Source organism: Mytilus trossulus, chromosome 2, assembly GCF_036588685.1.
Source record: "Mytilus trossulus isolate FHL-02 chromosome 2, PNRI_Mtr1.1.1.hap1, whole genome shotgun sequence".
In the NCBI taxonomy this organism is placed as follows: domain Eukaryota; kingdom Metazoa; phylum Mollusca; class Bivalvia; order Mytilida; family Mytilidae; genus Mytilus; species Mytilus trossulus.
Genome location: NC_086374.1, coordinates 83,795,996 through 83,822,095, shown reverse-complemented (window position 1 = coordinate 83,822,095; position 26,100 = coordinate 83,795,996). Strand labels below are relative to the sequence as shown.

At 31.7% G+C, this 26,100-nt stretch overlaps 2 protein-coding genes across 3 annotated transcripts in view; both read right to left on the bottom strand.

The window, feature by feature from the left end:
* The window catches only part of LOC134708185 (neuronal calcium sensor 1-like), a 56,544-nt gene extending 47,765 nt beyond the window's left edge, over nt 1–8,779 (bottom strand). The window contains exons 1-3 of one of the 2 annotated variants that reach the window (XM_063568519.1): nt 8,338–8,779; nt 3,299–3,323; nt 384–432 (exon numbers count right to left, since the gene is read on the bottom strand). In XM_063568519.1, coding sequence (XP_063424589.1) covers nt 384–432; nt 3,299–3,323; nt 8,338–8,407 — 144 coding nt within the window. In that variant the 5' untranslated portion in view covers nt 8,408–8,779. Of the gene's footprint in view, nt 1–383; nt 433–2,011; nt 2,129–3,298; nt 3,324–8,337 lie in introns of those variants that run through there. The other variant, XM_063568521.1, reaches the window with a different exon arrangement.
* A 9,851-nt stretch (nt 8,780–18,630) lies between these two features.
* LOC134708184 (uncharacterized) lies at nt 18,631–21,118 on the bottom strand. Its single transcript, XM_063568518.1, has one exon. It carries the CDS (start codon nt 20,938–20,940, stop codon nt 19,684–19,686), a length of 1,257 nt encoding a protein of 418 aa, XP_063424588.1. The 5' UTR covers nt 20,941–21,118; the 3' UTR covers nt 18,631–19,683.
* Nucleotides 21,119–26,100: the final 4,982 nt, after the last annotated feature.

Sequence of the window (26,100 nt, the reverse complement as noted above, 5' to 3'; positions counted from 1 at the left end):
TATATCATGTATATCACCTATATCATGTATATCACCTATATCATGTATATCATGTATATCACTTCAAATCCTTACTTTTTTTACCAACCTTTAGATTCACAAATAACTTATATGTACATCTAAAAAGAATTGTACTAAGGTATTTCATATTTGTGACACTTCCTAGGTTGTTGGACATCAATAATACAATTACCCACATCTGCTTGTCTATGGTTAGTTGATTATAAAGGGCTTCCATCTTTAAAACTTGAATAAGTAGCCAGAAAAACCCGATCAATTTAGATAACAACAAACCCTATTCTGCATATATGGTGTAGTAAGTTATATAGTATCTATAACTTTGTTCTATTTGAATCAAGAAGGTATACATAAGCTTTACTGACCTCTTTTTGAAGTACACCACTTGGACAATCTTTCATAAAATCTCTATACCTAAAATAAACAGATACATAACATAGATTTAGTTGAAGAACATCTTTTTGTTTTTGGGCTCTTTTAAAATTCAGTTTTGATACCAAGATTGTTAGTAATATAAAGATGTAAATTTGGTATTTTCAAATGAAAAGTACTCTTTAGGGATGACAACTCTTATTTTTTCTTACAAGTCTATCATTATGGGTAGACTTTACATAGATAAATTCAGCCGTATAAGAAAAGCAAAATGAGAATGTTAAATTAATGTATGCCTTTTTGTGCTTCTTTGTTACATTTGTTGTTTATGTAGAGATATTAAGATGATAACACAATATTGACTGTTGTACCCCTATTTTTGACATTTTTACTCTTTGAGTATGTTTGTTTTGTTCATGCATCGTTGACAATTTAATGGAATTTGATGCGACTGTCATATAAGTGAGAGGTTTAGCTAGCTATAAAACCAGGTTCAATCCACCATTTTCTACATTAGAAAATGCCTGTACCAAGTCAGGAATATGACAGTTGTTACCCATTCGTTTGATGTGTTTGGACTTTTGATTTTGCCTTTTGATTTTTGATTTTCCTTTTTGAATTTTCCTCGGAGTTCGGTATTTTTGTGTTTTTACTTTTTTCTACTTTTTAGTTATTTCTTCTTATATCAAGTATAAAATGTTTGTATACATAAAATTGAGAATGGAAATGGGGAATGTGTCAAAGAGACAACAATCCGACCGTAGAAAAAACAACAACAGAAGGTCACCAACAGGTCTTTAATTTAGCGAGAAATTCCCACACCCGGAGGCGTCCTTCAGCTGGCCCCTAAACAAATATATACTAGTTCAGTGATAATGATTGTGCAGTTTCAGATACTGGATAATGTCAAAATTGGAGCCAATTAACAAAGGTTGCAAATTAAAATTGTTCAGGTGGAGAAATCATCCATATACATGTATGCAGATGGTGCTGCCATCTTTTGCCTTGTCGCTTTAGAAAAGATGATATTCAACATAAGTGTGAGGAAATAAATGCGTTCTTAATCCGTTTCCTAGTCAATTCACAGAATGATTTGTCACACAAGTATATTTGTATTCTAATCCTGAATATGCTGAATTATATACACTGAATTATTAATCAAATTCTACTATGCAATTAGTGATGTAGAGGTTTAGAGTCAATTCATTTTTTTTAAGCATGCAAACAGGCAAACTGCTACCGACTTAATTATTGAACCCTTTGCAGAATAAAGGACATAATTAAGATTGACATCAAAACAATTTTTTAAAAAGCAAGTGAGATTAAATAGAGTCCTTGAGCTATAAATGTTTTACTATCCTGCAATATAGGTACTTGGCGACAGGACAAATTTTTTTTCTAACCCTCCCCCTTTTTTCCAAAATCCGTCATTTTATTTGGGGTGTTCTTTAAATTTCAATTATTTTCACATTTTCTGTATTTTATGAACATAAACTACAAATAACCTGTAGTTGCAATGTACTGCATGGATAAATACAGCCACTTAAAAATGAAAAGGGGGGGTCTCTAAAAAATAAATAATTTTTATGTGTATCTGTAACTCTACAGTATAAAAGATTACGGTAAATACGACGGTAATCACAACACGTGATGGGTCAGCTTCGCCTTATTGCAGTCTTCTCTATCACCCTGTCAGCTATTTCGTGCTTGTAATTTTGTGTATATAGACCAAAATTCGAAGAAAGTTAATAGTGACTAAAATAATGACGAAGAACCGGGGCTGTCCCTTATTGCAGTTCTTCGCAAGTCTTCGATTTATTATTTATTTATTGGACAGTAGAATGCTTCTGCTACATAGATATGGGCGGTTTTTGACAATACAATGCACACATATCGGGTACCAGCACCATTAAGTCATGCTAAATTACTCAGTGAAATCTTCGCAATTCTAGCATTTTGTTTAAACTTTAGACGGCTTCCGTGTAAAACGAAAGTGGTCGCATTCGTGTTCCCTAATATTGACATGTAAGTTGTATTTGATGCTAATACATAACATATATAAAGGTTGAGGATGAACACGGATGCGGCCACTTTCATTTTTGACAAAAAAACATCTGAAAAGTGACATTTTTCGGTATATTTGGTAGATTTTTCATATTTGAGCTTGAATCGGGTCGTTTTTAATGACTAAATCAGTTAAAAGCTTTCACATAAATTTATTGAAACAAATAAAATAGACACTTAAGTGTGTAAAAAGTGGTCAAAATCTTTCGTCAGATGAACCTGAAATTTGAGGCCAAAATCGGTCCTTACCGGACCTACCGTAAGTCCTTTGTGAATTGACATGATAATTTTAAAAATATTTTTTTCGTAAACCGGTTATTGACTCCGTACATTCGAAAGCGTGCAGGCCGCAGTTACAGGCCATTCATTTCTAAAATGTAAAAACATATCTAGATCCAATGCGATCATTAAAGTTTTTTAAGAAGAAACAAATTGTGGACCCTCATCTCCAGAAATCCTGAATCCGTTTCTCACTGCCCTTCAAATGCAAGTTTTTACTCGGTTTTAATATACAGAAAAAATATACAAAAGATTTACAGCAATAGGTGCTACAGAATGTTCATTTGCATCCTGTCTTGGCCCAGATTCTTTTTTTTAAGGCAGGATATGAATTTCTCAAAATCTTCCTGTCTCCCTCTCTTCAAATAATCGCTCCCGCGTAGACCATACAAAAAAATCATATCTTTTATAATAGATAAAAATGTAAAGCTGAGTCAAAAAGGCACTACTTTATAAGAAACTAATTAGGTTGGGTTGAGGAAAAAAATCTTGAAATCTATACAAAAACACTTCCTGTATCCACTACTTATACTATATGGCTCAAGGCAAGCATTCTCATACTCACCATTGCTGCAACTCTTTCTTGTCAACTGAAACAAGATACAATGTCTGTATTAAAGAAAGGTATTATGCACATCACAGTCTATATATAGTGCATTCGAGTAATTAACATGTATAAGATGCAGTCTTCTCATTTCTAAGGGGAGTCAGCCCCGAAGTTATGAGATGACTACATGGTTTATTCACATAGAAGTAATAAAATAATTATTTTATTTTTTCTCTTGTTCTTGACAGAGCAATTACTTTTCATAAAACAGAAATAGTGTCATTATCTTAAATTTTCCAGATGCAGTAACACTTTCAAACGATGTTCCATAGTTATGGCTTTGGAATGAAATCTTAATTGCGTCTATTTTTCCGTCATCAAATTGATGCCTTATCACTTCTGTTGTAAGACAATGCGAATCGCTGAACAATTTTGTCTTTTTCTGGTTTAATTGTCAAAATCTAAACTTGCTGATAAATGATAAAACTTCTAAGTAAATTGAGAGACAGAAAATACATCCACCAAAAAAATAGGACTAAAACGAATATAACGTATATATATATATATATAATATACAACTCGTCTAAACATCAACCCAACAATGTTAGATCTGTAAATTTGCTTTCGCAAATTTTTGGATCTTCCCTCGCCGGGATTCGAACCCATGCTACTGTGATATCGTGACACCAAATCGCCTGCACTGCAGCCGTCCCGCTAGACCACACGACCACCTGGGCTCTACATATAATAAAGCTTTCGGTGGCCGTGTGTTACCTTTCCGTTTCGGTCGTAGAATCATCTCTCTACTACGATAAAATACCCACACTGAATGACATTCTCATTCATGTCAGTCTATGATACTATAGACTAATGACTATCGTCAGCTAGACATAATGTGATGTGGTATGCGTGAGTGCCAATGAGACAGCTCTCCATCCAAGTAACAATTTATAAAAATAAACCATTATAGGTCAAGGTACGGTCTTCAACACGGAGCATTGGCTCAAACTGAACAGCAAGCTATAAAGGACCCCAAAAAATACAAGTGTAAAACCATTCAAACGGGGAAACCAACGGTCTAATCTATATAAAATCGAGAAACGAGAAACACGTATGAACTACAAAAACAGACAACTGTACACCAAGTTCCTGACTAAGGACAGGTGCAAACATTATATTTCACTGCATACTTATATTATAGGTTTTACTCCATGGAAAGATGGTCTTCGGAAGATACATACAAGACAACGTGAAAGTGAAAGTGAATTTTTTTAAAGGTTGACAACTTTTGAGTTATTTGGCAACTACATGCATCCTTACATTCGATTGAACCACTTACAATTCCTTAATGGCTACCAGAATAGTTTCAAATGTATCTTTTGCACTAAAACTCAGAACTTAAGACTTTGTTCTTTGGACATGTTGAACATGTGTTCTTTGAACTTTGTCTTTGAACTTTGTCTTTCCTAGCGTAGTAATATCTTACTTATTGGTTCTATAATACTTACTGACTGTTAAAGAAAAACGGATATATTACTTTGTGAAACACTACCAGTCAGGCCCATAATACGATTGAAATATATGTGTAACCTTTTGACCCTGACTCTAGCCTGGACATAGCCGCTGTATCACTTAAATAATTGAACAGACGAGTCGTAAAATAACCAGACTGTTTGTATAGATCACGCTTTCCTATCCTCAATTAGCTGGAATAGAATAAGCGTTAAAACCGTCATTAACTGTGCAAGAAAAGCATTACCAAGTGAAGTGCAAAGTCTATAATTGGCAAGATATATGGTCATATAGCACCGGGGGTGTAAACTGTAAAAATCTATACAACTAAAAGAACGAGCCAAATTGTCAGCAAAAAAACCCGCATGGCTTAAACTGAAAGAGATGTTCTTAAAATGGTACATGTTTTCTCGATTTGCAAGGAAAAGGATCACTTATGATATAGAATGGTTAAACACGATTCTTTTTGTAATTTCATAGGATTGTAAAAGCATTGACCGTGCGCACAGTTTAGAATAAAGCGCAAAATGTACTTCGGTCAACGCTTTTACACCCCAATGAAGTTACAAAAAGAAGCATTCAATTCTTAAGTAAACTTCATGATTTATAAGAATAACTTTATTCATAGGACCAATATGTTAGCATGGATTGTATATATATCTTAAGTTTACGCGTATTGTGTTTTCGGTTATGTGTTAAGCAGTAAATAAAACGCAATATTTGAACTAAAGAACTCAGCATTTAAAGAATCATGTATAACCCCAAAAAAGTTCGTATTGATGTCCTTTTTAGATAAGATTCCATGAAGGATCGAATATAATATCATTTATCTTTTCCTAATTCAGAGCTCGCATGTGTTCAAGTACTTATACATCCATGGCCTTTAAATTTTGGAGTTTGCCGGAGCTTTAATTGTAAAGGTAACAAGAGTGCACACACTGAAATGTCTCGCCTTCTTTACTAATCCTTGATACTATCTTGATAGACCTAAATATAAAGCTTTATTACAACTGTCACATAAACTCAACATTAACCAAGAAAATGAAACATTGAGCACTGAACCATGAAAATGAGGTCAAGGTCAGATGAACCATGCCAGGTAGACATGTACAGTTCTTCAATACAACAAATATAGTTGACTTATTGCTTATAAATAAGGAAAAACAGACCAAATCACAAACACTTAAAACTTAGCAATGGACCGTGAAAATGAGGTCAAGGTCAAATAAAACCTACGTAACCGACATATAGATCATAAAATATTTCCATACACCAAATATAGTTGACCTAATGTATAAAGTATTAAAAAAATAGACCAAAACTAAAAAACTTAACTTTGACCACTGAACCATGAAAATGAGGTCAAGGTCAAATGACACCTGTCAGCTAGACATGCACACCTTACAATCATTCCATACACCAATTATAGTAGACCTATTGCATATAGTATAAGAAAAACAGACCAAAACACAAAAACTTAACTAAAACCACTGAACCATGAAAATGAGGTCAAGGTCAGATGACACCTGCCAGCTAGACATGCACACCTTACAATCATTCCATACACCAAATATAGAAGACCTATTGCATACAGTGTAAGAAAAACAGACCAAAACACAAAAAACTTAACTATAACCACTGAACCATAAAAATAAGGTCAAGGTCAGATCACACTTGCCAGTTGGACATGTACACCTTACAGTCCTTCCATACACCAAATATACAAGACCTATTGCTTATAGTATCTGAGTTATTGACATGACCACGAAAACTTAACCTTGTTCACTGATCCATGAAATGAGGTCGAGGTCAAGTGAAAACGGTCTGACAGGCATGAGGACCTTGCAAGGTACACACATACCAAATATAGTTATCCAGTTAATTATAATAAGAGAGAATTTAACATTACAAAAAATCTGAACTTTTTTTTCAAGTAGTCACTGAACCATGAAAATGAGGTCAAGGACATTGGACATGTGACTGACGGAAAGTTCGTAACATGAGGCATCTATATACAAAGTATGAAGCATCCAGGTCTTCTTCCTTCTAAAATATAAAGTTTTTAAGAAGTGAGCTAACACCGCCGCCGCCGCCGTAGCCGCCGCCGCCGGATCACTATCCCTATGTCGAGCTTTCTGCAAAAAAAGTTGCAGGCTCGACAAAAAAGCGCTACGTACGCACCAAATTATTTGACTGTTTTTTTTCACCGAAAAAAATCTTGAAAAAAAGAACCTAGTCATGAGATCAGTTAGAAATTAATCCTAATGTTCATCTTTTACGAACTACTGAAACATTTCTATATGTCAATGAAATTACACGACCCTATAGCTTTATTCTCGTATACATATAGTATTGTGACATTAAGATCGACTGTCAATTCAAAAATAAAATTACTCAACACGCATACCATATTCCTTGTGGGTAATATAAATATGACTGATAAAAAGTACATTACTATGTAAAACCGGATTGCACCATTATTCATACTCGGAAATTCCATAGCATTTAACTTATTCAAAATTGTAAAAATTTCTTATTTTCAGTTTTCCTCCATGTTGGAATTGGTGATGATTGTTGAAACCAGCTTTCTGGTTGCTTTTTAACAAGCCACAAAATCAGATTTCTGCTTGCTTTTTAACAAGCCACGCAATAAGCTTTCTGATTGCTTTTTAACCAGCTACGAAATCAGCTTTCTGGTAGCCTTTTAACAAGCCATGAAATCAGCTTTCTGTTTGCTTTTTAATAATCCATGAAATCAGCTTTCTGGTTGCTTTGTAAGAAGCCACGAAATCAGCTTTCTGGTTGCTTTTTGACAAGCCACGAAATTAGCTTTCTTGTTGCTTTTTTTTAAAACAAGCACGTCTTCGCTGGCAATTTTTCTACTTTCCCTAACAGTCCTCGTCTATTGCATGTTCTTCATATCTTTAGGGTTTTTATTTTTATTTTTACTAGCGTTCCTATAATTTCTACATTACTTTTTTAAAAGCATATCTTCAGTTATTATAAAATTTAACGTTAAACGTTACGGTTTTTTTCTTTCAAATATGCTAATTTTAAAGTTTGAAAATAATTCAGTCGCATTAGATCTTAGATGGATCAGTTTACTTTTATTATAAAGCTACTTTGGATTCTTAGCTTTAGTTTGTCTAAAGTCTTTTAAATACGATTGCTTCAAAACATTTAATCCGAAAATTTTAATTTGTTATACGGTATCGAATATTCAAGTCATCATCTAAACTAGAATTTTCAATTTGACAATTTACTTATACTTCAATCAAAAATTTCTTGTGATTATAACTTCTGATACTTCTTTGAGTCATAAATGAATTAACTCTTCCTAACCTTTCGAACAAAATGAAAAAAAAATATTTTGAATTAATATCGAATATCAATATTAACAACTGGCGTTTCTAGATGTCAATTGTTCTTCAAAGTTTATCGGAAAAACTCAATTTTTGTTTTTTAGTTAGTGTTTTAAATGCTAAGAAAAAAATATCAATAAAATCGTTTAAGAAATAAAAGAAACCATAAGTTTAGTAACTTACAATATGTGCAATCTAACAATTCCTTTAATTCATCAGCTGCAAGTTTACTCCCTTTCTTTCCCATCCCCATGCATCATTTAGAATCTCAGGTGTGTCACACTTATCTCTTAATCCTAATCCGTAAGTTATATTTTACTATGGAACTCCGCCATGTTTACAAATTTTCAACTTGTCACATGTCGCTCAAATACATCACGTGTGTGAAATCAGCATCAGATACAGTTAATACAATTAATTGAATTAATTACGAGTTGTGAGACATCATGTTCTAGACTAAACCTGTTCAGATTGATTGGAAATCAACTGTGATTTTTAATGGAAATTTAACCATATTTTGCCTTTCTGAAGAATATCAGAAGCTCTATAAAAGCTGATAGCGTAATCAACTAGAAACAATTATCGAACTTCTACATATACAGGCTAGCAGATTAGAAAGACATTCCATAAACGACACCTGAAAGTCTCTCTAAAGGAAGTGGCGGGATAACCTACAATTAAAAACCTGTATAACTTCAGTTTTTACTGTGAACAGTGGGCGTGGTTGCATTTGTATCCGCTACAACTGAAACTACGATGCTTTGAAGTAGTCTAGGGCTACAAGGGAAAAAAGGAAACAAATTCAGACAAAATTAATCAACCAACATTTCATTCTTAAAATGTCAATACATATATACCAAGTATTAAGCTGATTTTTTTTCAGATAAAGAACTGAAAAACGGAGCCAAATCTGTCTTTACTAAAGAAGCAAAAATATAAGACAAATAAGATTACAGTAGAAAGTATCTATAGAACCATTGACAGAAAACAATTTTGTTTTGCATTGGACATATCAGTCGACTATATTTGTGTTTTGTGGAGCAATTTATGGTATATTATGCACAAACATTTTTAAGAAATTTTACCAATTGATTTTTCTAATTTGCCGATTGCTCACTAACGTATATATTTTTTTTTTAAATAAGGGTGCACACACTGAAATGGATCGCCTTCTTTCCTAACCAATGATATTATGTTGATAGTCCTAAATAAAAAGCTTTACTACAATTACCACATTATCATAAACTGAACCTGATCCAAGAAAATGAGGCCAAGGTCATATAAACCAAACGAGAAATACATGTTCATCTTACCATCATGTGGCTCGTGGGTACAAAAATTTCAGCCAAAAAATAAACCGTTATTTTTTTATTACAAATTTTATTTATTACAACACTGATTACACTATTAGTTATTACTTTATTATATGGTACAAAAAATCATTAACCCAAAAAATTGATTCGGTTTGGCCGCAGATGACTTTTAAAATGTTTGTATCAATGAAAAAGATCCAAATTATCTCCCTTTGGTGCAAAAATGCCATTTTTTGGCATTAAATTTGAAATTTCTTTTTTAACTAATCGTTGACCTATATTTTTTATTATTGTTATCAAATAAGCTGTACATAAACTAAATAATTGTAAAATTCAAGCGATTTCTGTAATTAGGTTATTTTTGTTAATTTCGATATTACCTTTATTTCTCCTATTAGGGAGCTACCATTTGATTTTTATGGGGGGGCTAGGATGAAAAATTTTGTCCTGCTTTTTTTTAGTTGTAATCTCTGTCCTGCCTTTTTATTTTTTACTCTATTCGGTCCTGCCTTTTTTTTTACTAGTTTATCCTGACTTTTTTTACCCATATTGTCATCCTGCCTTTTTTTTTGCCAAGATGCTCATCCTGCCTTTTTTTTTTTACTCAAACTTCTGTCCTGCCTATTTTTTTCAAATTTCATCCTAGCCCCCCCCCCATAAAAATCAAATGGTAGCTCCCTTAGTTCAACAGAAAAAAGGACATAATGAACATGGAAATGAGGTCACGGTTAGAAGAACAATTCCAGGCGGACATGTTCAGCTTACAACCCTTCCATACAACCAATACAGTTGACATATTGCTTATAGTTCAAGCAAAACAGACCAAAACGTAACACTGAGCAATGAACCATGAAAATGAGGTCACGGTTAAATAAAACCTGCAAAGACTGACATGTACATCATACAATATTTGCATTCACCAAATATGGTTTACTTATTGCATATTTTGTTATAAAAAAAGACCAAAACTAAAAAACTTTACTTTGACTACTGAACCATGAAAATGAGACCAAGGTCAGATTTCAACTGCAAGTTTGACATCTGCATCTTACAATCAATCATACACCACTTAGTAGACCTATTGCATGCAGTATATAACAAGAGTGCACACGCTGAAATGTCTCGCCTTCTTTACTAATTATTGATCAGTATTAATTTGATATTCCTAAATATAAAGCTTTATTACAACTATCACATAAACTTATTAAAATTAACAAAAAAAAAACTACACATTGACCAATTAACCATGTAAACTGAGGTCAAGGTCAGATGAATCATGCAAGGCAGACATGTACAGCTAACAATTTTCCCATACAACAAATTAAGTTGATCTATTGCTTATAGTTTAAGAAAAACAAACCAAAGCACAAACACTTAACACTGAGCAATAAACAATGAAAATAAGGTAAAGGTCAAATAAAACCTGCGCGACTAACATATAGATCATAAACTATTCCCATTCACCAAATAAAGTTGACTTATTGCATATAATATTAGAAAAAAAGACCAAAACTCAAAAACTTAATTTTGACAACTGAATCATGAAAATGAGTTCAGGATCAGATGACGCCTGCCAGCTAGATATGTACACCTTACATGCAAGTCTTACTATCATTTTATACATTAAAAATAGTAGATATATTGCATACAGTACAACACTAACGAAAATTGTTAACAAAAATGACTATAAAGGGCAATACCTCTTTAAGAGGTCAATTGACCATTTTGATCATTTGTCTTATTTGTAGATCTTACTTTGCTTTGTATTATTGCTGTTTACAGTTTATCTCTATCTATAATAATATTGAAGATAATAATAAAAAAAATGCGAAATGCAAAATTACCAATTCAGGGGTAGCATAAGCCAACAACAGGTTGCCTGAAATGTCTGCAAATTTACAGGCAGATATATCATTATCTAATGAACAATTTTACAACACCAGATTTGCTCTAAATGCTTTGGTTTCAGAGATATGAGACAAAAACTGCATTTTACCCCTATGTACTATTTTAAGCCATATAGGCCATCTTGGTTAGCCGGCGAGGTCATCGGACACTAGATACCCTAATAATGATTGTGGCTAAGTTTGGTTAAATTTGACAAGGTAGTTTCAGAGGAGAAGATTTTTTTGTAACGGATTACAAAAATTTACTAAAAACTGTTAAAAGTTTACTATAAAGGACAATAACTCCTTTAGGGGTCAATTGACAATTTTGATCATGCTGACTTATTTGTAGATCTTACTTTGCCGAACATTATTGCTGTTGTCGCTATACATAATAATATTCAAGATAATAACCCAAAAACTGGAAAATGTCCTTAAAATAACCAATTCAGGGGCAGCAACCCAGGAAGTGCTTGTCTGATTCATCTGAAAATTTCTAGAGGCTCCAAAGACTTTGAGCATATGTCGCTAACATATCCTCTTCTTTTTTTTGGCGAGACCAAAAAGGGTCTATATATATTCGTCATTTTACCATGTTTACGGGGAAACTCCCATAAAAAAACATCTAACGAGTTCATTTATGCTGATTTAGTTGCAGATTTTGTCTTGATGATCATGTTTTTTGTTTGAATTTTCTATGTTTTCAGGATTGCAATATAAAAGATAAAGACGCTAATCAAATTGGTAAATAATAATCGTCAGTAAAGGGCAATAACTCTCATTCCTTTACAATTTAGCAATATCGTAAAATGACTGTACACCTTATTAACAAACCACACACACACCAAAATTAGTCTGTTTCTTGTAGTGTTTGAGAAACAGACCTACAAAAACACTTAACAATCATACAATACACCAAATAAAGATTCCCGATTGCTTACAGCGTCTGATAAATGAACAAAAGTTTAAAACTCAACATTGATAAATCAAATCATGAACATAATGTCAAGGTCAGATGTAAACTGCTAGACAAACATATGCACTTTAAAATCATTCCATACACCAAATAGTCAACATATTGCTTCATATTTATCTGGGATACGTTCTTATTACTGATCCATACAACAAGGTCGAGGTCAGGTGAACATTGTCAAACGGACATGTCGGACATGAAGACCTTGCCAGGATCCCATAGACCTAATATAGTTATCATATTACTCATAGTAAAAGGTAAAAATAAAACTAAATTCAAAACTCCGATGACCTTTTAAACTTTTTTTCGAGCGTCACTGATGAATCTTTTATAGCTAACAAAAGCGCGTCAGTCGTACAAAATTTTAATCCTGGTATTTTTTTATGAGTTATAATCTATCTACTCTGTATACTGCCCTACTACGGGGCGCCGAATGGGACTCTTGTGGTTTTGTACTCAAAATTCAATTTTGTACGGACAAAAGTGACTTTTGTTCAACAAAAATGAGTTCAGTTTAACAAAATTTGTATCATACTACTAATTTAAAATTTTGTCATACAAAATTATCTATCAGCGGACAAAAGTCACTTTTGTCATGACAAAATTCATTTATGTTACACAGACTTGACTTTTGTTACCTAATTTGAAAATTGACCAACAAAAGTGAATTTTGTATTCAAATTAGTTTAGTTTGGTTTCTGTGAACTAATTTGCATACAAAATCGACTTTTGTTACACAAAATTGACTTTTGTTACACAAAATTGACTTTTGTTACACAAAATTGACTTTTGTTACACAAAATTGACTTTTGTTACACAAAATTGACTTTTGTTACACAAAATTGAGTTTTGTTACACAAAATTGACTTTTGTTACACAAAATTGACTTTTGTCTCAACAAAATTGACAAAATTGACTCTTGTCTCAACAAAATTGACAAAATTGACTTTTGTCTCTACAAAATTGACAAAATTGACTTTTGTCTCAACAAAATTGACTAATGTGAGACAAAATTGACTTTTGTCTCAACAAAATTGACAAAATTGAATTTTGTCTTAACAAAATTGACAAAATTGAATTTTGTCTCAACAAAATTGACAAAATTGAATTTTGTCTCAACAAAATTGACAAAATTGAATTTTGTCTAAACAAAATTGATTTTTGTCTCACGAAAGTCAATTTTGTCTCACGAAAGTCAATTTTGTCTCATAAAAGTCAATTTTGTTGTTACAAAATTGAATTTTGTCGTCACAAAAATGAATTTTGTCGTCACAAAAATGAATTTTGTCGTCACAAAATTGACTTTTGACTCAACAAAATTGACAAAATTGACTTTTGTCTCAACAAAATTAACAAAATTGACTTTTGTCTCAACAAAATTGACAAAATTGATTTTTGTCTCAACAAAATTGACAAAATTGACTTTTGTCTCAACAAAATTGACAAAATTGAATTTTGTCTCAACAAAATTGATTTTTGTCTCAACAAAATTGATTTTTGTCTCAACAAAATTGACAAAATTGACTTTTGTCTCAACAAAATTAACAAAATTGACTTTTGTCTCAACAAAATTGACAAAATTGAATTTTGTCTCACAAAAGTTAATTTTGTCTCACAAAATTGAATCTTACCTCACACAATTGACTTTTGTGATTCAATTTCCATATTAGGTAACAAAAGTCAATTTTGTATGCAAATATGTTTATATTTGCATACCTTTAAGACAAAATTGACTTTTGTTATGACAAATATGAATTTTGTCTACAAAAATGAATTTTGTCATGACAAAAATGAATTTTGTCTACACAAATGAATTTTGTCATCACTAAATTGAAGTTCTCACAAAACAAGTCTGTAGCACATAGTTTTGTAAGACAAAAATGATTTTGTTATGACAAAATTGAATTTTGTACAAAACCATAAGAGTCCCATTCGGCGCCCCGTACCTACTGCATGTCTATTACAACAAATTTTATAGAATTTATAGTTGTCATTTATCTCCTGCAGTCGTAACAATTTCCTTTTAGAAATAAATTTAACTTGTATGAAAACACAAAAAACCCAAGCACGTATCGAACATGAAAGAGACATGATTCAAACGCCATTAGTGATTTACTGATAATATTTATGTTCGTTTTGTAGATAAAATATGTCGAGTTAATAGTATTCCAATAGGAAATAAATGTGCACTTCTTATCGCAGAGTTGTTTTTATTCTCTCTTCAATGAATCACATTTTTTTATGAATTTCTAAGAGACACAACGAAACATGTTGAAGTTCCAAGAAGTATTTTCTCCATATAATCTGAGTCTTTGAAGAAATGGATTTCCACCTGAAGTCACTAGCTCTTAACATCTCCAACGCTAAAAGTTTTGTTTTCTTTGATATCAGAATTTCTAGAGGTAATGATCACACCATCTTGTTTGACCACTATCCTAAGTTCCGTGATTCTTTTTGTACATGTCCCGAGTCACGGGCCTGAAATTCATTGGTTGTCGTTAGTTCGTTTTGTCACATTGTTTTTCGTACATTGCTGTTGTTTTCTCAATTGCATTGTTTCATATTGTTCATGACAGGGCCCTTTATAGCCGACTATATGGTTTTTCACATTGCTGAAGGATAACATCCACTTCATAATTATGGTGGACAGTTGTCTCATTGGGAATCATACCACAACGTCTTTAATATTTATTTATAGGAAATTTAGAAATTTAACATTGACAGATTGCTTTCAGCAGTCAATTGACAATTTTAGCCATGTTGATTTATTTGAAATACTTATTTACTGAACAATTTTTTATTTTACAATTTCTATCTATTATAGATTTTATAGCAAATCGTTTAGTAAAATAAGTCTTTCAAGTGCAATAACTCCTATTAGGGGCCAATTCAGGATTTGTCCATGTTGACTTATTTGTAGATCATATTTATCGAATATATTTTGTTTTATATAAAAAGAAGACCAGCGAGACACTTCACAATAGACCAAATGGCACAGAAAAGTCGGATCCAGAGAGGACCCCTTTTTGAGGGACAAATTTGGTTGATTATATAGGGAATCTCTGAAGCATGACTGGAACAACACCCCTCCCCCTCTTAGGTTAGTCAATGGGCCCAACTTATAAAAAGTTCTGGATCTGCCGCTGACAACTATAGGTCATTGTACGGCCTTTATCAGCAATAAAAAGCCAAAAATGACAAATGAAAAACAATTCAAATAAGAAAAAAAACAGCCTAATTTATATACAAGTGTCAAATTAAATACAGCGCACAGGCGTGCTTCAGAAATATTCTCTCTATCAATAAAATTGAGAATGGAAATGGGGAATGTGTCAAAGAGACAACAACCCGACCATAGAAAAAAACAACCGCAGAAGGTCACCAACAGGTCTTCAATGTAGCGAGAAATTCCTGCACCCAGAGGAGTCCTTCATCTGGCCTCTAAACAAATATATACTAGTTCAGTGATAAAAGTTTCCTGAAAAGAATAAAAAAGCAAAATGGCAATAAGAGGGAGTAGCGGATACAAAATGGGTACCTCAAAGAAAAACAATTCATGCTGAAGTTTGTGCATTACTATGGAAAAAAACCAAAAAAAAACCAAATAGGTCACAATTGCATAATGTACACAGGCATTTTTCTCATCTCACTTTTTTAGTCAAATTTTTCAAGAGACAAATACCTGTTAAATGTATATGTAAAGATTGTGAAAAAAAATCAATAAATTGCAATAAGGGAGTAAGGAAGAGTTGCTTCGGAAAATAAATTTTTCAGGACTTGCCATTAATATTAAGATATAGTTACTTAGTTGCCACTGCTCCAATGTATTTTACACACTATAAATTTTTCACTTAAAAATATCAGAAGCTTATATTATAACATCATGATCTTGTAGCACTAATGGAATAACAGAGACAAAGTTGCCGAAATACAGTTTTCATTATTTTGTTAATTTCAAAATGTCAAACGTGTGTTTTTAATTTGTTGGTCCTCTGCATACATGTACCTGATAAAGATGACTCCAGAAGCATGTGTGATCAGAAAATATGATTACAAAAGGGCAATTATTTGTTAGAGGGCAACCATTTCACTTCAAAGGGAGAGGGGTGTTATGTTTTATTTTTGGAGTAAGAAAATATTGGACACCATATAGAAATTTTTTATTCATTTTTTTCGACGCTATCAATCAAATTAATTTTTTGGGCAAATTTAACACTATAAGGTATGTGTGAAATATCTGGAATCAGAATATTTGTTTTTTTGTCATCTGCTAGACCAAAACATTTTTTTTTATCAAAAAGGGGATCAGAATATTGTTTTGGGGAAAAAAAAACCATAGCCCTTCATGGGAAAGACTTACTTTTTTAGTTCCTTTCAGTAGTTTATACATTTACATTAAATATACATGTACAGTACATGTACATGTAGTTTTTACACTTTATTAAGTATGAATTTCATTTTCTGGGATTTATAAGCTTTCAATAAAAGAAAAATTCAAAACTCCAAATTCCAGTACTATCGTGGGGTAAAAAATAGTAGTTTGTAAATCGTTAACAAATAATTGCACTATTATAACCATAAATAATATACCAGTACATTGTATTTAAAACAAGATAGCACAAAGGGAAATAACTCTTAAGTTATAATAATTTATTTTGAGCATATACATTCAAAACTTTAGTTAGTCACTCTAACAATGCACTTTTTGAAAATGAATACAATATTGGTAAAGTGATGATTTGTCATAAAAATAGTGAATAGTGTGCAGCCATTAATCTTCAATAACAAAGCATATCAATCCTGTTTTAAACTATTCAAGCATGTTCTTAATCGTACAAGCCACTCAACAACTCAACAATCAAACAATAATATATAAACAGCACCGTTTCTACATGTTTAACATATAACAGCAAACTTACAAAAACCTACATACACATTTTTCATACTATAGTACTGTATACAGCTTAAATCTTTCATCAAATCACAAAAACAACAGAATAATTTACTCAATAGTATATAAACCTATTTACAATCATCCTATTTATAATCATGATATATAGAACCAAATACAAATACACGATGAAATCCAGTAAGAAGAAGTCATAGTTAAAAACAATTGTTAACTTTATATAAAAATAAAATAATATTATAGGATTGCAAATGAGACAATCAGAACTTTCAACCTGGCATCATTTTATTCATTCTCTCTAGATTATTTACTGGTATGTGTGAATTAGTGGATTTTCCGAAACAAAGTGCTTTAAGAAGTAAGTGTGTTTTTTTTTTAAATATTTCAGTTTTAAAAAGGTCGGATCAAATACAATTACATGTAAATTTTATTGTTCTAATACAACAAATGATCAAATTCCAGTATCACCAATAGTTAAGATATTATAGAAGATATTGTACAGGAATTCGAACCAAATGCAAGTAAAAAGCCAAGAAAATTGTATTACAAATGACCACCATCATAAGACCCTAATCCCTTTATAATTACATAACTATTTGAAGTATTAACCATTTCCCTTTAACATCATTGTATAATGTTAACATACATGTATTCAAGCATAAAATATATATACATGATATAATATCAAAAATATTAAGAACAGATATCCATGAAGCAAGAAAGCAATTTGCTAATTCTCAGCACTACTCAACTTCACTATCATGACTATGGCACAAACATGTGTAGAAGAATTGAAGAATTGATACTAAGTGTTATAAATTATCAGTGGCGGATCCAGAAATTATAATTTTTTCATTAGTGGGGGACCACTGACTAATAGGGGGGGCTAAATATGCCTCCGATTATTTTTTAATTTCTGAAAGACAAAAGTGACCTGTTGACACAGAGACGTGTCTCATCTGTATGTGATTTGATAGCATAATGCAAAAGTAAAATTAAAATACTTTAATTATAATCATGAAATCATACTTTCATCTGGAAAATATAGAATCATACAGCTATCAAAATATAATTAATTGATGGGGTGGGGCTATATTTTCCAGATGAAATTATGCTGGCTTTTTCTGCTGCATACCAAATATCATTGACATACCAGTATTGATTATTGTAAACTGACTCTTGTGGATAGTTGTCTTATTAGTGTCATTAGATCATACCAAGGAATTGTATATTTAAATATACAATTCCTTGATCATACATTGTACCACAACTTCTCATATTTTTTTTTACTAATCACAAACTATTAACATGTACATTGTAAACTATGCACACTAATGGTTCCACTTGAACTGACCTCAACACAAAATAATACATTGTCGACTTGATATCTTGATGCTGCCACCAGAAACAGCACACATTAGTTTATCCTCCCCAACTTCATTGAGGAGAGACAAAAAAGGCATTTCACCTGAGAACTAACCAATATAATATCGTTTTAATTTATAATAGCTAAGCTGCTATATATTATATGACTATGTTATTTGAAGGATGTAAGAACCAGCAATATGATAAAAAGACAAAAGTAAAAGTCAATGAAATGAATGATGCATTGAGTGGGATTATGGACATTATAAATAGAACACTATGGCATAGAAAATATAAAGAATATACACTAAAAGTAATGAAAGAATAAACCAAACATATTACTTTAACAATATACTGTAGAAACATTAATTTTCGTGGGGTTAAAATTTCGTGGTTTTGTCTCTATATGAGATTTCAGGGGGATTTAATTTCGTGGTTTTCTGTTTAATTCAGTAAATGGAAGTGATATAATTATATATGTAGGTTAAATTTTCGTGGGTTTTTTAATTTCGTGGATATATTCTTTCCACGAAATAAATGAAATTAAATCCTCCACGAAAATTTCTGCTCTTACAGTAGGTCCTTGTACTAAGGTATGAACTTTGATCATATGAATTGCAAACACCCATCGATTTTATTCATGTGAGATCAGTGGGGAAAAAAGCACTTAATTTTGCCACATGTACATTGTATATATTCAAAACAGTTCTTTCATTCACAGTTTTTAATAATCAAACTGACCATAGTCATGTTTACTAAGTCTTATTTACTAATTATGGTGAAATTTCATACAAAAAAGTATACCAACCAAAACATGTCATGTGCTTATACAAATCAAATCAAATCATGTGCTTATACATACATTTGTACATGTACATCATCATGATCATGTACATGTACACAGATACATACATGTACAACATGTACAAGTTTTATACATTAAACATAGATGGTTATATAAATATGCTACTTTATTATTAAAATCTATCTTGATCTAATTATGTGCTGTAATGATAATCACTAACGAATGTGAACAATATTAATTGACAAATGCAACTGCATACAAAAGAAAACCATGCTATACTATGTATAGACATTCATAATTGTTACAATTCTCACCCTACAAAGAGGACATACTCTCCGATCAACATTTCTTAATCTTGCAATTGTATTTCCACAACTCAGACACAGACACAAATGTCTACATGGTAAAATTAAAACAGATTTATCATTGTCCTGACACACAACACACTTCAGTTTCTCCTTCTCCTTTTCAATTTCTTTTTGGAAATCTTCTGATGTATGTACGCCTCCATTACACGGAGTGGTTGATCTACGTAAGTTATAACTAGCACTATTTACAGGAGGCAACTGAATATCAATTGATGAATTAGAATCACTGTCTGACAACTCTTCATCGTCTGTTGTGAGGTCATCAACCTCATACTCTTCCACCTCTTCATCGTCGGCCTCAGATGATGCCACTGTGATGTCACTTTCATCTTCATTTTGTCCATCAGAATCATCAGAATCATTGTCTGAGAAATCAAATCCAAAAGTAGGTCTTACTCTTGCATATTGAGCGTCAAAGTTTTCCTGAATTCCAGGGAAGGTCATACCACGTTGCTTTAAAGATCTGACCACATTGGCAAGTATCCAAATCACAAGAAGGCAAAATATAAGGCCTATGTATGTTTCTCTCTTCAGGTAAATCAAGTCAATCATACTGTAATATATCGAATCAGTGACATATCTTACACCCTCAGCGAACCCCATCATTCCACTGTCTATGTTCAACCATAATGATGATAAACACCATTTCAATGTTTTAAATAAGGTAACCATGCCTTCAGAGCCACTTGTTCCAATCGTAGATATTCCAGCAGTTATTTGATTGAAGGTTATAACTGCATAATATGACGTTAAGTTATATATCTTTATAAGGATTTCTTTAAAACTAAATGCACCACTGGTACATAAGCGGAAGAGCCAAACTGCATTAATTGCAATAAAGTGCATCAAAATCTCAATGCATTGATATATTGAGTACAGAACAGACCCAAGGAAAACCATAAACTTCCATAGTACTAAAACTAGCGCATGCAGGAGTCCAAAAATTTCTACCAAAAAGTCGAATGCAGAGGATACGACGTTTGAGAGGATGCTGTTAATAACTTTAAAAATGTTCACTGTCGTTGTAATAATATCTTTGAAAGTTTCAACAGTAACTGTCACAGCCTTGAAGTTAAATTCCACTAAATTAATGATAAATGTATAAACATACAATGCAAAGCTTCCCAAGGAATCATAAATAGTTTGAATGTATGCCAATATACTCATCTTCAAACCTGAGGTCACGGATTCGGTGTTTAAATATGTTTACTTCATTATTTTGTACTAATTTGAAAGTGCCTTCATTTATTGACAGTTTGTTCTCGAGATCGGATTGGTTTATGCATTCTTTTTAGTATAGTGAGCAGTTTTCTGTTGTTTATACTTGCAAAGTTTTTCCATTTCTAACCGGAAACGTAAAATAAGAAGGATGAGTTTAAATAATGTCTGACTAAACCCGGACAGAATAGAATAGAATAGAATATTTTTATTTCCCAAATTACAGGGCCCATAAAGGGCATAAAATCAGATACAATTGATTTACATAATTAGTAACAACAGCAATAATAGAGGCATATACATATATAATTGGAATATAAGCATTGGTCAGAATCAAGCTAAAAACCACATATATATTGTGAATAAAAGAATAATAAAATTACATTATATATGCATATGTATATTTATTTTCAAATTATTTACTTGACTAAATGTCAGTGTTCATGCCTGATCTCCTTAATTCAAAACAGTCACAAATATAACAACCCAGTTTTTACATATGAGTAACATTTTCTTGGGTCAAGAGCCATAAAAATTAGAAGATTTATTTAAGTTTATAAAATTATAACAATTGTTAGAAATGTCTTTAAAAAAATCCATTTGTCGGCGTTTCGAAATTTTCAGACTAAATATGTTGAATGTATAAATTTGAAGTTACATTTCATTCGGTGCTTAGTGTTTTGTTTACCCATGAAAAGACCCACTTAACGATATTTCATGGAGAGATAAAAAAAAATATAGACTGATGCATTTTAAGACCGTGGTTTTGAAACAAATGAACCAAATAATTTTTCGGCTTTTCCTTTAGGAAATGAATAAAGCTGTGACAAACTCAAAATATATTTGTTCATTTAACAACCAGTGCAATTATTTTTCTGGATAGGTTGAGATTAGATGATGTGGCTTTATTCTAAGATACAATTAATCATAACATTTGTATACTTTTAATTTGTTTTATGTTTTATGTATGTATATATATATATGTAAATGTATATACCATTTTTTATAGTCTCTCATAACTCTTTTTAGAGTGGCTCTTGTTTTATATTGTAATATGTAAACTGTAATATTATGTAAATGTTTTAGAAGAGGTGAGACTCAAATAAAATATTGTCTTGTCTTGTCTTGTATAAACAATACAGCCCGCAAAATAAAAATAGCGCCAATAGCGCGTGTCCCCCATTAATTAAAGTGCTATAATTACACCCAATCAACATGTTTAACGTATAGCCAATACACACGCCCTAATATACATGCACACACGCCCTAATATACATACACACAAGCGCCAGAATATATATATATATATCTTTATTCTCAATAAACCATATACATAGGTATAGAGAAGACATGCAATTATGTACAATATTTACAAGACAGAGCAAACAAAATAGTTGCTAATAAAATATCTGAAGTCCATTTTAGCCAGGAGCACATACACCTGTGTTAATAATCTTTATGAATTTACATAATTTAATCAATACTGATTTGTTTTTTGAAGACATAATCTCTTTGTATTTGACAATATTTGCATTTTGTAAATAATAATGTGACAGATAATGTTTCCTGTTTTCTATAAAGTATTTACATTCTAATATATAATGCATTTCATCACCAATATCATTTTTATTACATAGAAGACAAATTCTATTGTTTCTGACTATATTGTTCCATCTACCCTGTTCAATAGGGAGCTTGTGATTTGTGGTCCTAAATCTACACAAATCAATAGACAGTTTGTTCCCAAGAATTTCAAAATAATCTTCTTTTCCAAAAAAATCTTTAAAAAGTTTGTAATTTAGTGCTTTTGGTGAGTTTTCTAGTAAAGAATGCCAGACTTGTACATACTGATCTTTAAGTCTAAGTTTGATGAATGAAACTAACCACTTGCAATTTATAAAAGATTGCGTTTCCCATACATTTGGGATACCACATTCGTTCAGAATAGTCTTTATTCTGTTTAACCATGAAAAATTCACATTGTCATTAATAGACATGTGATAACACAATTTATATAAAATATATGATAGTTTTGTCTCTTTACCAGAGTTTAATCTTCCCCAAAATGAAATCAATCTAGTTTTTATGTCCAAGTCTATAGGATATCTTCCAAGCTCCCCATAAATCATATAAGAGGGTGTAGATGTTTTCAGACTTAATAACAATTTACAAAATTTTAGATGTACCCTTTCAATCATGTCGTTATTGCCAATACCCCATACTTCACAACCGTACAGTAGTATTGGCTTTACCATTTTATCAAATAAATCTAGCTGGCTATATATAGAAAGACTATGTAGACGACCTAGTCTTAACACTTCGTAAAGACCCTTGGTAGCTTTTTCTACATTAAACTGTTTTGTTTTATTAAAATTGCCTGTTCTTGTTAGAACTATTCCTAAGTAGTTAAATTCATCAACAATATCAAGTTTGTTGCCATTAAATAAAAATTGAAAATCACATGATGGTCGTCTCCTTGAAAAAACCACGACCTTTGTTTTATCAACATTAACTTTAAGTTTCCATACATCTGTGTAATCTTGGAAACAATCTAAAAGTTTTTGGAGTTCAGTTTCTGATTCGGCCATCAAAACAGTATCATCAGCGTACAGAATGATAAAAAGTTTTAAAAAAATATCAAGTTTTTCCTCAAGCTCTTTTGACACTGATTTAAGGCCCTCAAGGTTACAGTTTTGCAAAAAAGAATCAAGATCATTTAAAAATAAAGAAAAAAGAAAAGGCGATAAATTTTCGCCTTGTCTAACCCCGTTACTACATGGGAAGAAATCAGATAAGGCATTGTTATATGAAATACATGACTTTGTACCTTGATACATATTTACAATTACATTATACATACATCCATTCATATTATTTAAAAGCATTTTGTACCATAGTGCATCTCGCCATATCGTGTCAAAAGCCTTTTCGAAATCGACGAATGCACAAAATAGTTTTTTCTTTTTTAACTTTAAAATTTCAAACAATGTATGAATCACAAATAAATTATCGGTGGTTGAATAACCCTTTCTAAAACCACATTGGTTTTCGTTTAAAATCATGAATTCTTCAGAGAAAAGATTTAGTCTCTCGCATAAAATTGCGGTAAAAAGTTTCCCCATACAACTTAAAATGGTAATTGGTCTAAAATTTTTGGGGTCCAACTTGCTACCTAGACATATACACGCGCCATGATAAACATATACACGCGGCCCGACTGTACATATACCCGCCCCAGAATATACTCATCCACGCGCCGGATTAATGAATGAATGAATAATTAATTCAATATTTTATTTTACTTGCAAAAGCCTAAATAACATGCTATCATGTATGTCAATAAACAGACAAGTATAAACAATAAGGTACAATTAATTAATTTACAATATTTATACACAGCCGGAATATATCAGCTTCGCCTTTATACAAGATGACAATTCTTTAAATTGATTTCTCTCTGAATTTGACATTTTGACAATCTTTTATAATTTCTTTTTTGTTTAGACCTAATTTGCTTAAAAATCATATTAAAAGAGGGACGAACGATACCAAAGGGACAGTCAAACTCATAAACCAGTCTTTAAAAATAATGATGTCAGTCTGTAATTTTTGACTGAGATTACTATCTTAATTTGAGTTCAGTTCAATCAGGTCAAAGCCGGTTGAAAAATTGACTTTAATATTTTTACTTAGTGATGCTGAGACCAAGATTTTCACTTTTTATGTAATTTCTTGAAACCAATTATAAATTTAATTGTAACTAACAAGTTGTCTTTAACGTCTCATCAGTGTTTTGTTTTACCGACGAATCTAACACTTTTTAAAAGAAAATTTTGTTGCGAGTGTAATAAGATAAACTGCAGGTGTTCGTCTACTAAGACCGTCATCACTTTTTGAATTTAAACATTGATAAATAATTACAATCTGAAATTTTATATATCTTTTACCAAATTCTTAAATAGAGCGGTCTATGAACAGTCGGACACTGAATACTTAATTTATACATTTTTATGTTTTGTTGACAAACTTCGAAAGCTGCATGTTGATGTATTGTACATAAATCAAAGCTATTCGTAAAGGAAACTGACCAACTGCAAAGAATTAATAACTGAGTTAAGCATGTGAATACTGAGCGAGAAAGTTCGTATCTATATATAGACTGCTATGGCATTATGTCAGAGACGTTTTGGACTGTACTGAGCCTGTAGGACAATCAGAAGTCTGAGAAGATGCTGACTTTATGTTTTCTTTATTGTATTTTTTCACTAGTTTCAATATTTGGATTTTTATTTTTTACACTAGAGATACATGAACTGATTTTCTGGTGTTATCAGCTTATTCCAGCTGGCATTGCACTGGTTCCAATTTTTAAACAGGTCATCAAATTCTTTTTATCATGGATTCATTTTATGTTCCACATATGTGAAATATGTGTTTACTTAGCAATTCATATATTTTCCTTTCTGGTGACACTGATTTCTATTTGCATGCCATATTTGAGCAAACCAATTTACATTCTGTGTTCTTTTTTTAAATGGATGTATTCAGAGATATGGAGAGGAATTTACATGCGAGGAAACCCATTTTTAACACTTTTGAGCTGGATTATGATTATGTGCACTTTTTTGTTGTGTGTTGTCAATATTTTTCTTCAAAGGACAGTTCCTAGAAATGTTCAGAACAGACAGAGGCATGGTCATAATAGAAATGAAGAAGATCAAAATGATCAGGAAAATGAAAACATGGAAAATAGACTCATTGAAGTTCGACAATTAAACAGACAACATCATTTACCAGTAATTAGGACCAATCAAAATGAACCAACACATGCTGAAGATAATCCTGAGACTATAAACTTAGATGAAAATCAACAACTTTGTATTATATGCATAGAAAATGTACGAAACTTTGCAGTGTTCCCATGTGGACATTTACACTTTTGTAGACTTTGTGTTGAAAATTTGTTCAGATCAAGGACCAATGTGAAATGCCCAGTGTGTAATATTCATATTGAAGATTACAGACGAATTTATGTTTGAATTTGTTATGAGATTCTCAAAGTTATCATGGTTATATACATGCATGAAGTCAAAATGTAAGGTTTTTAAA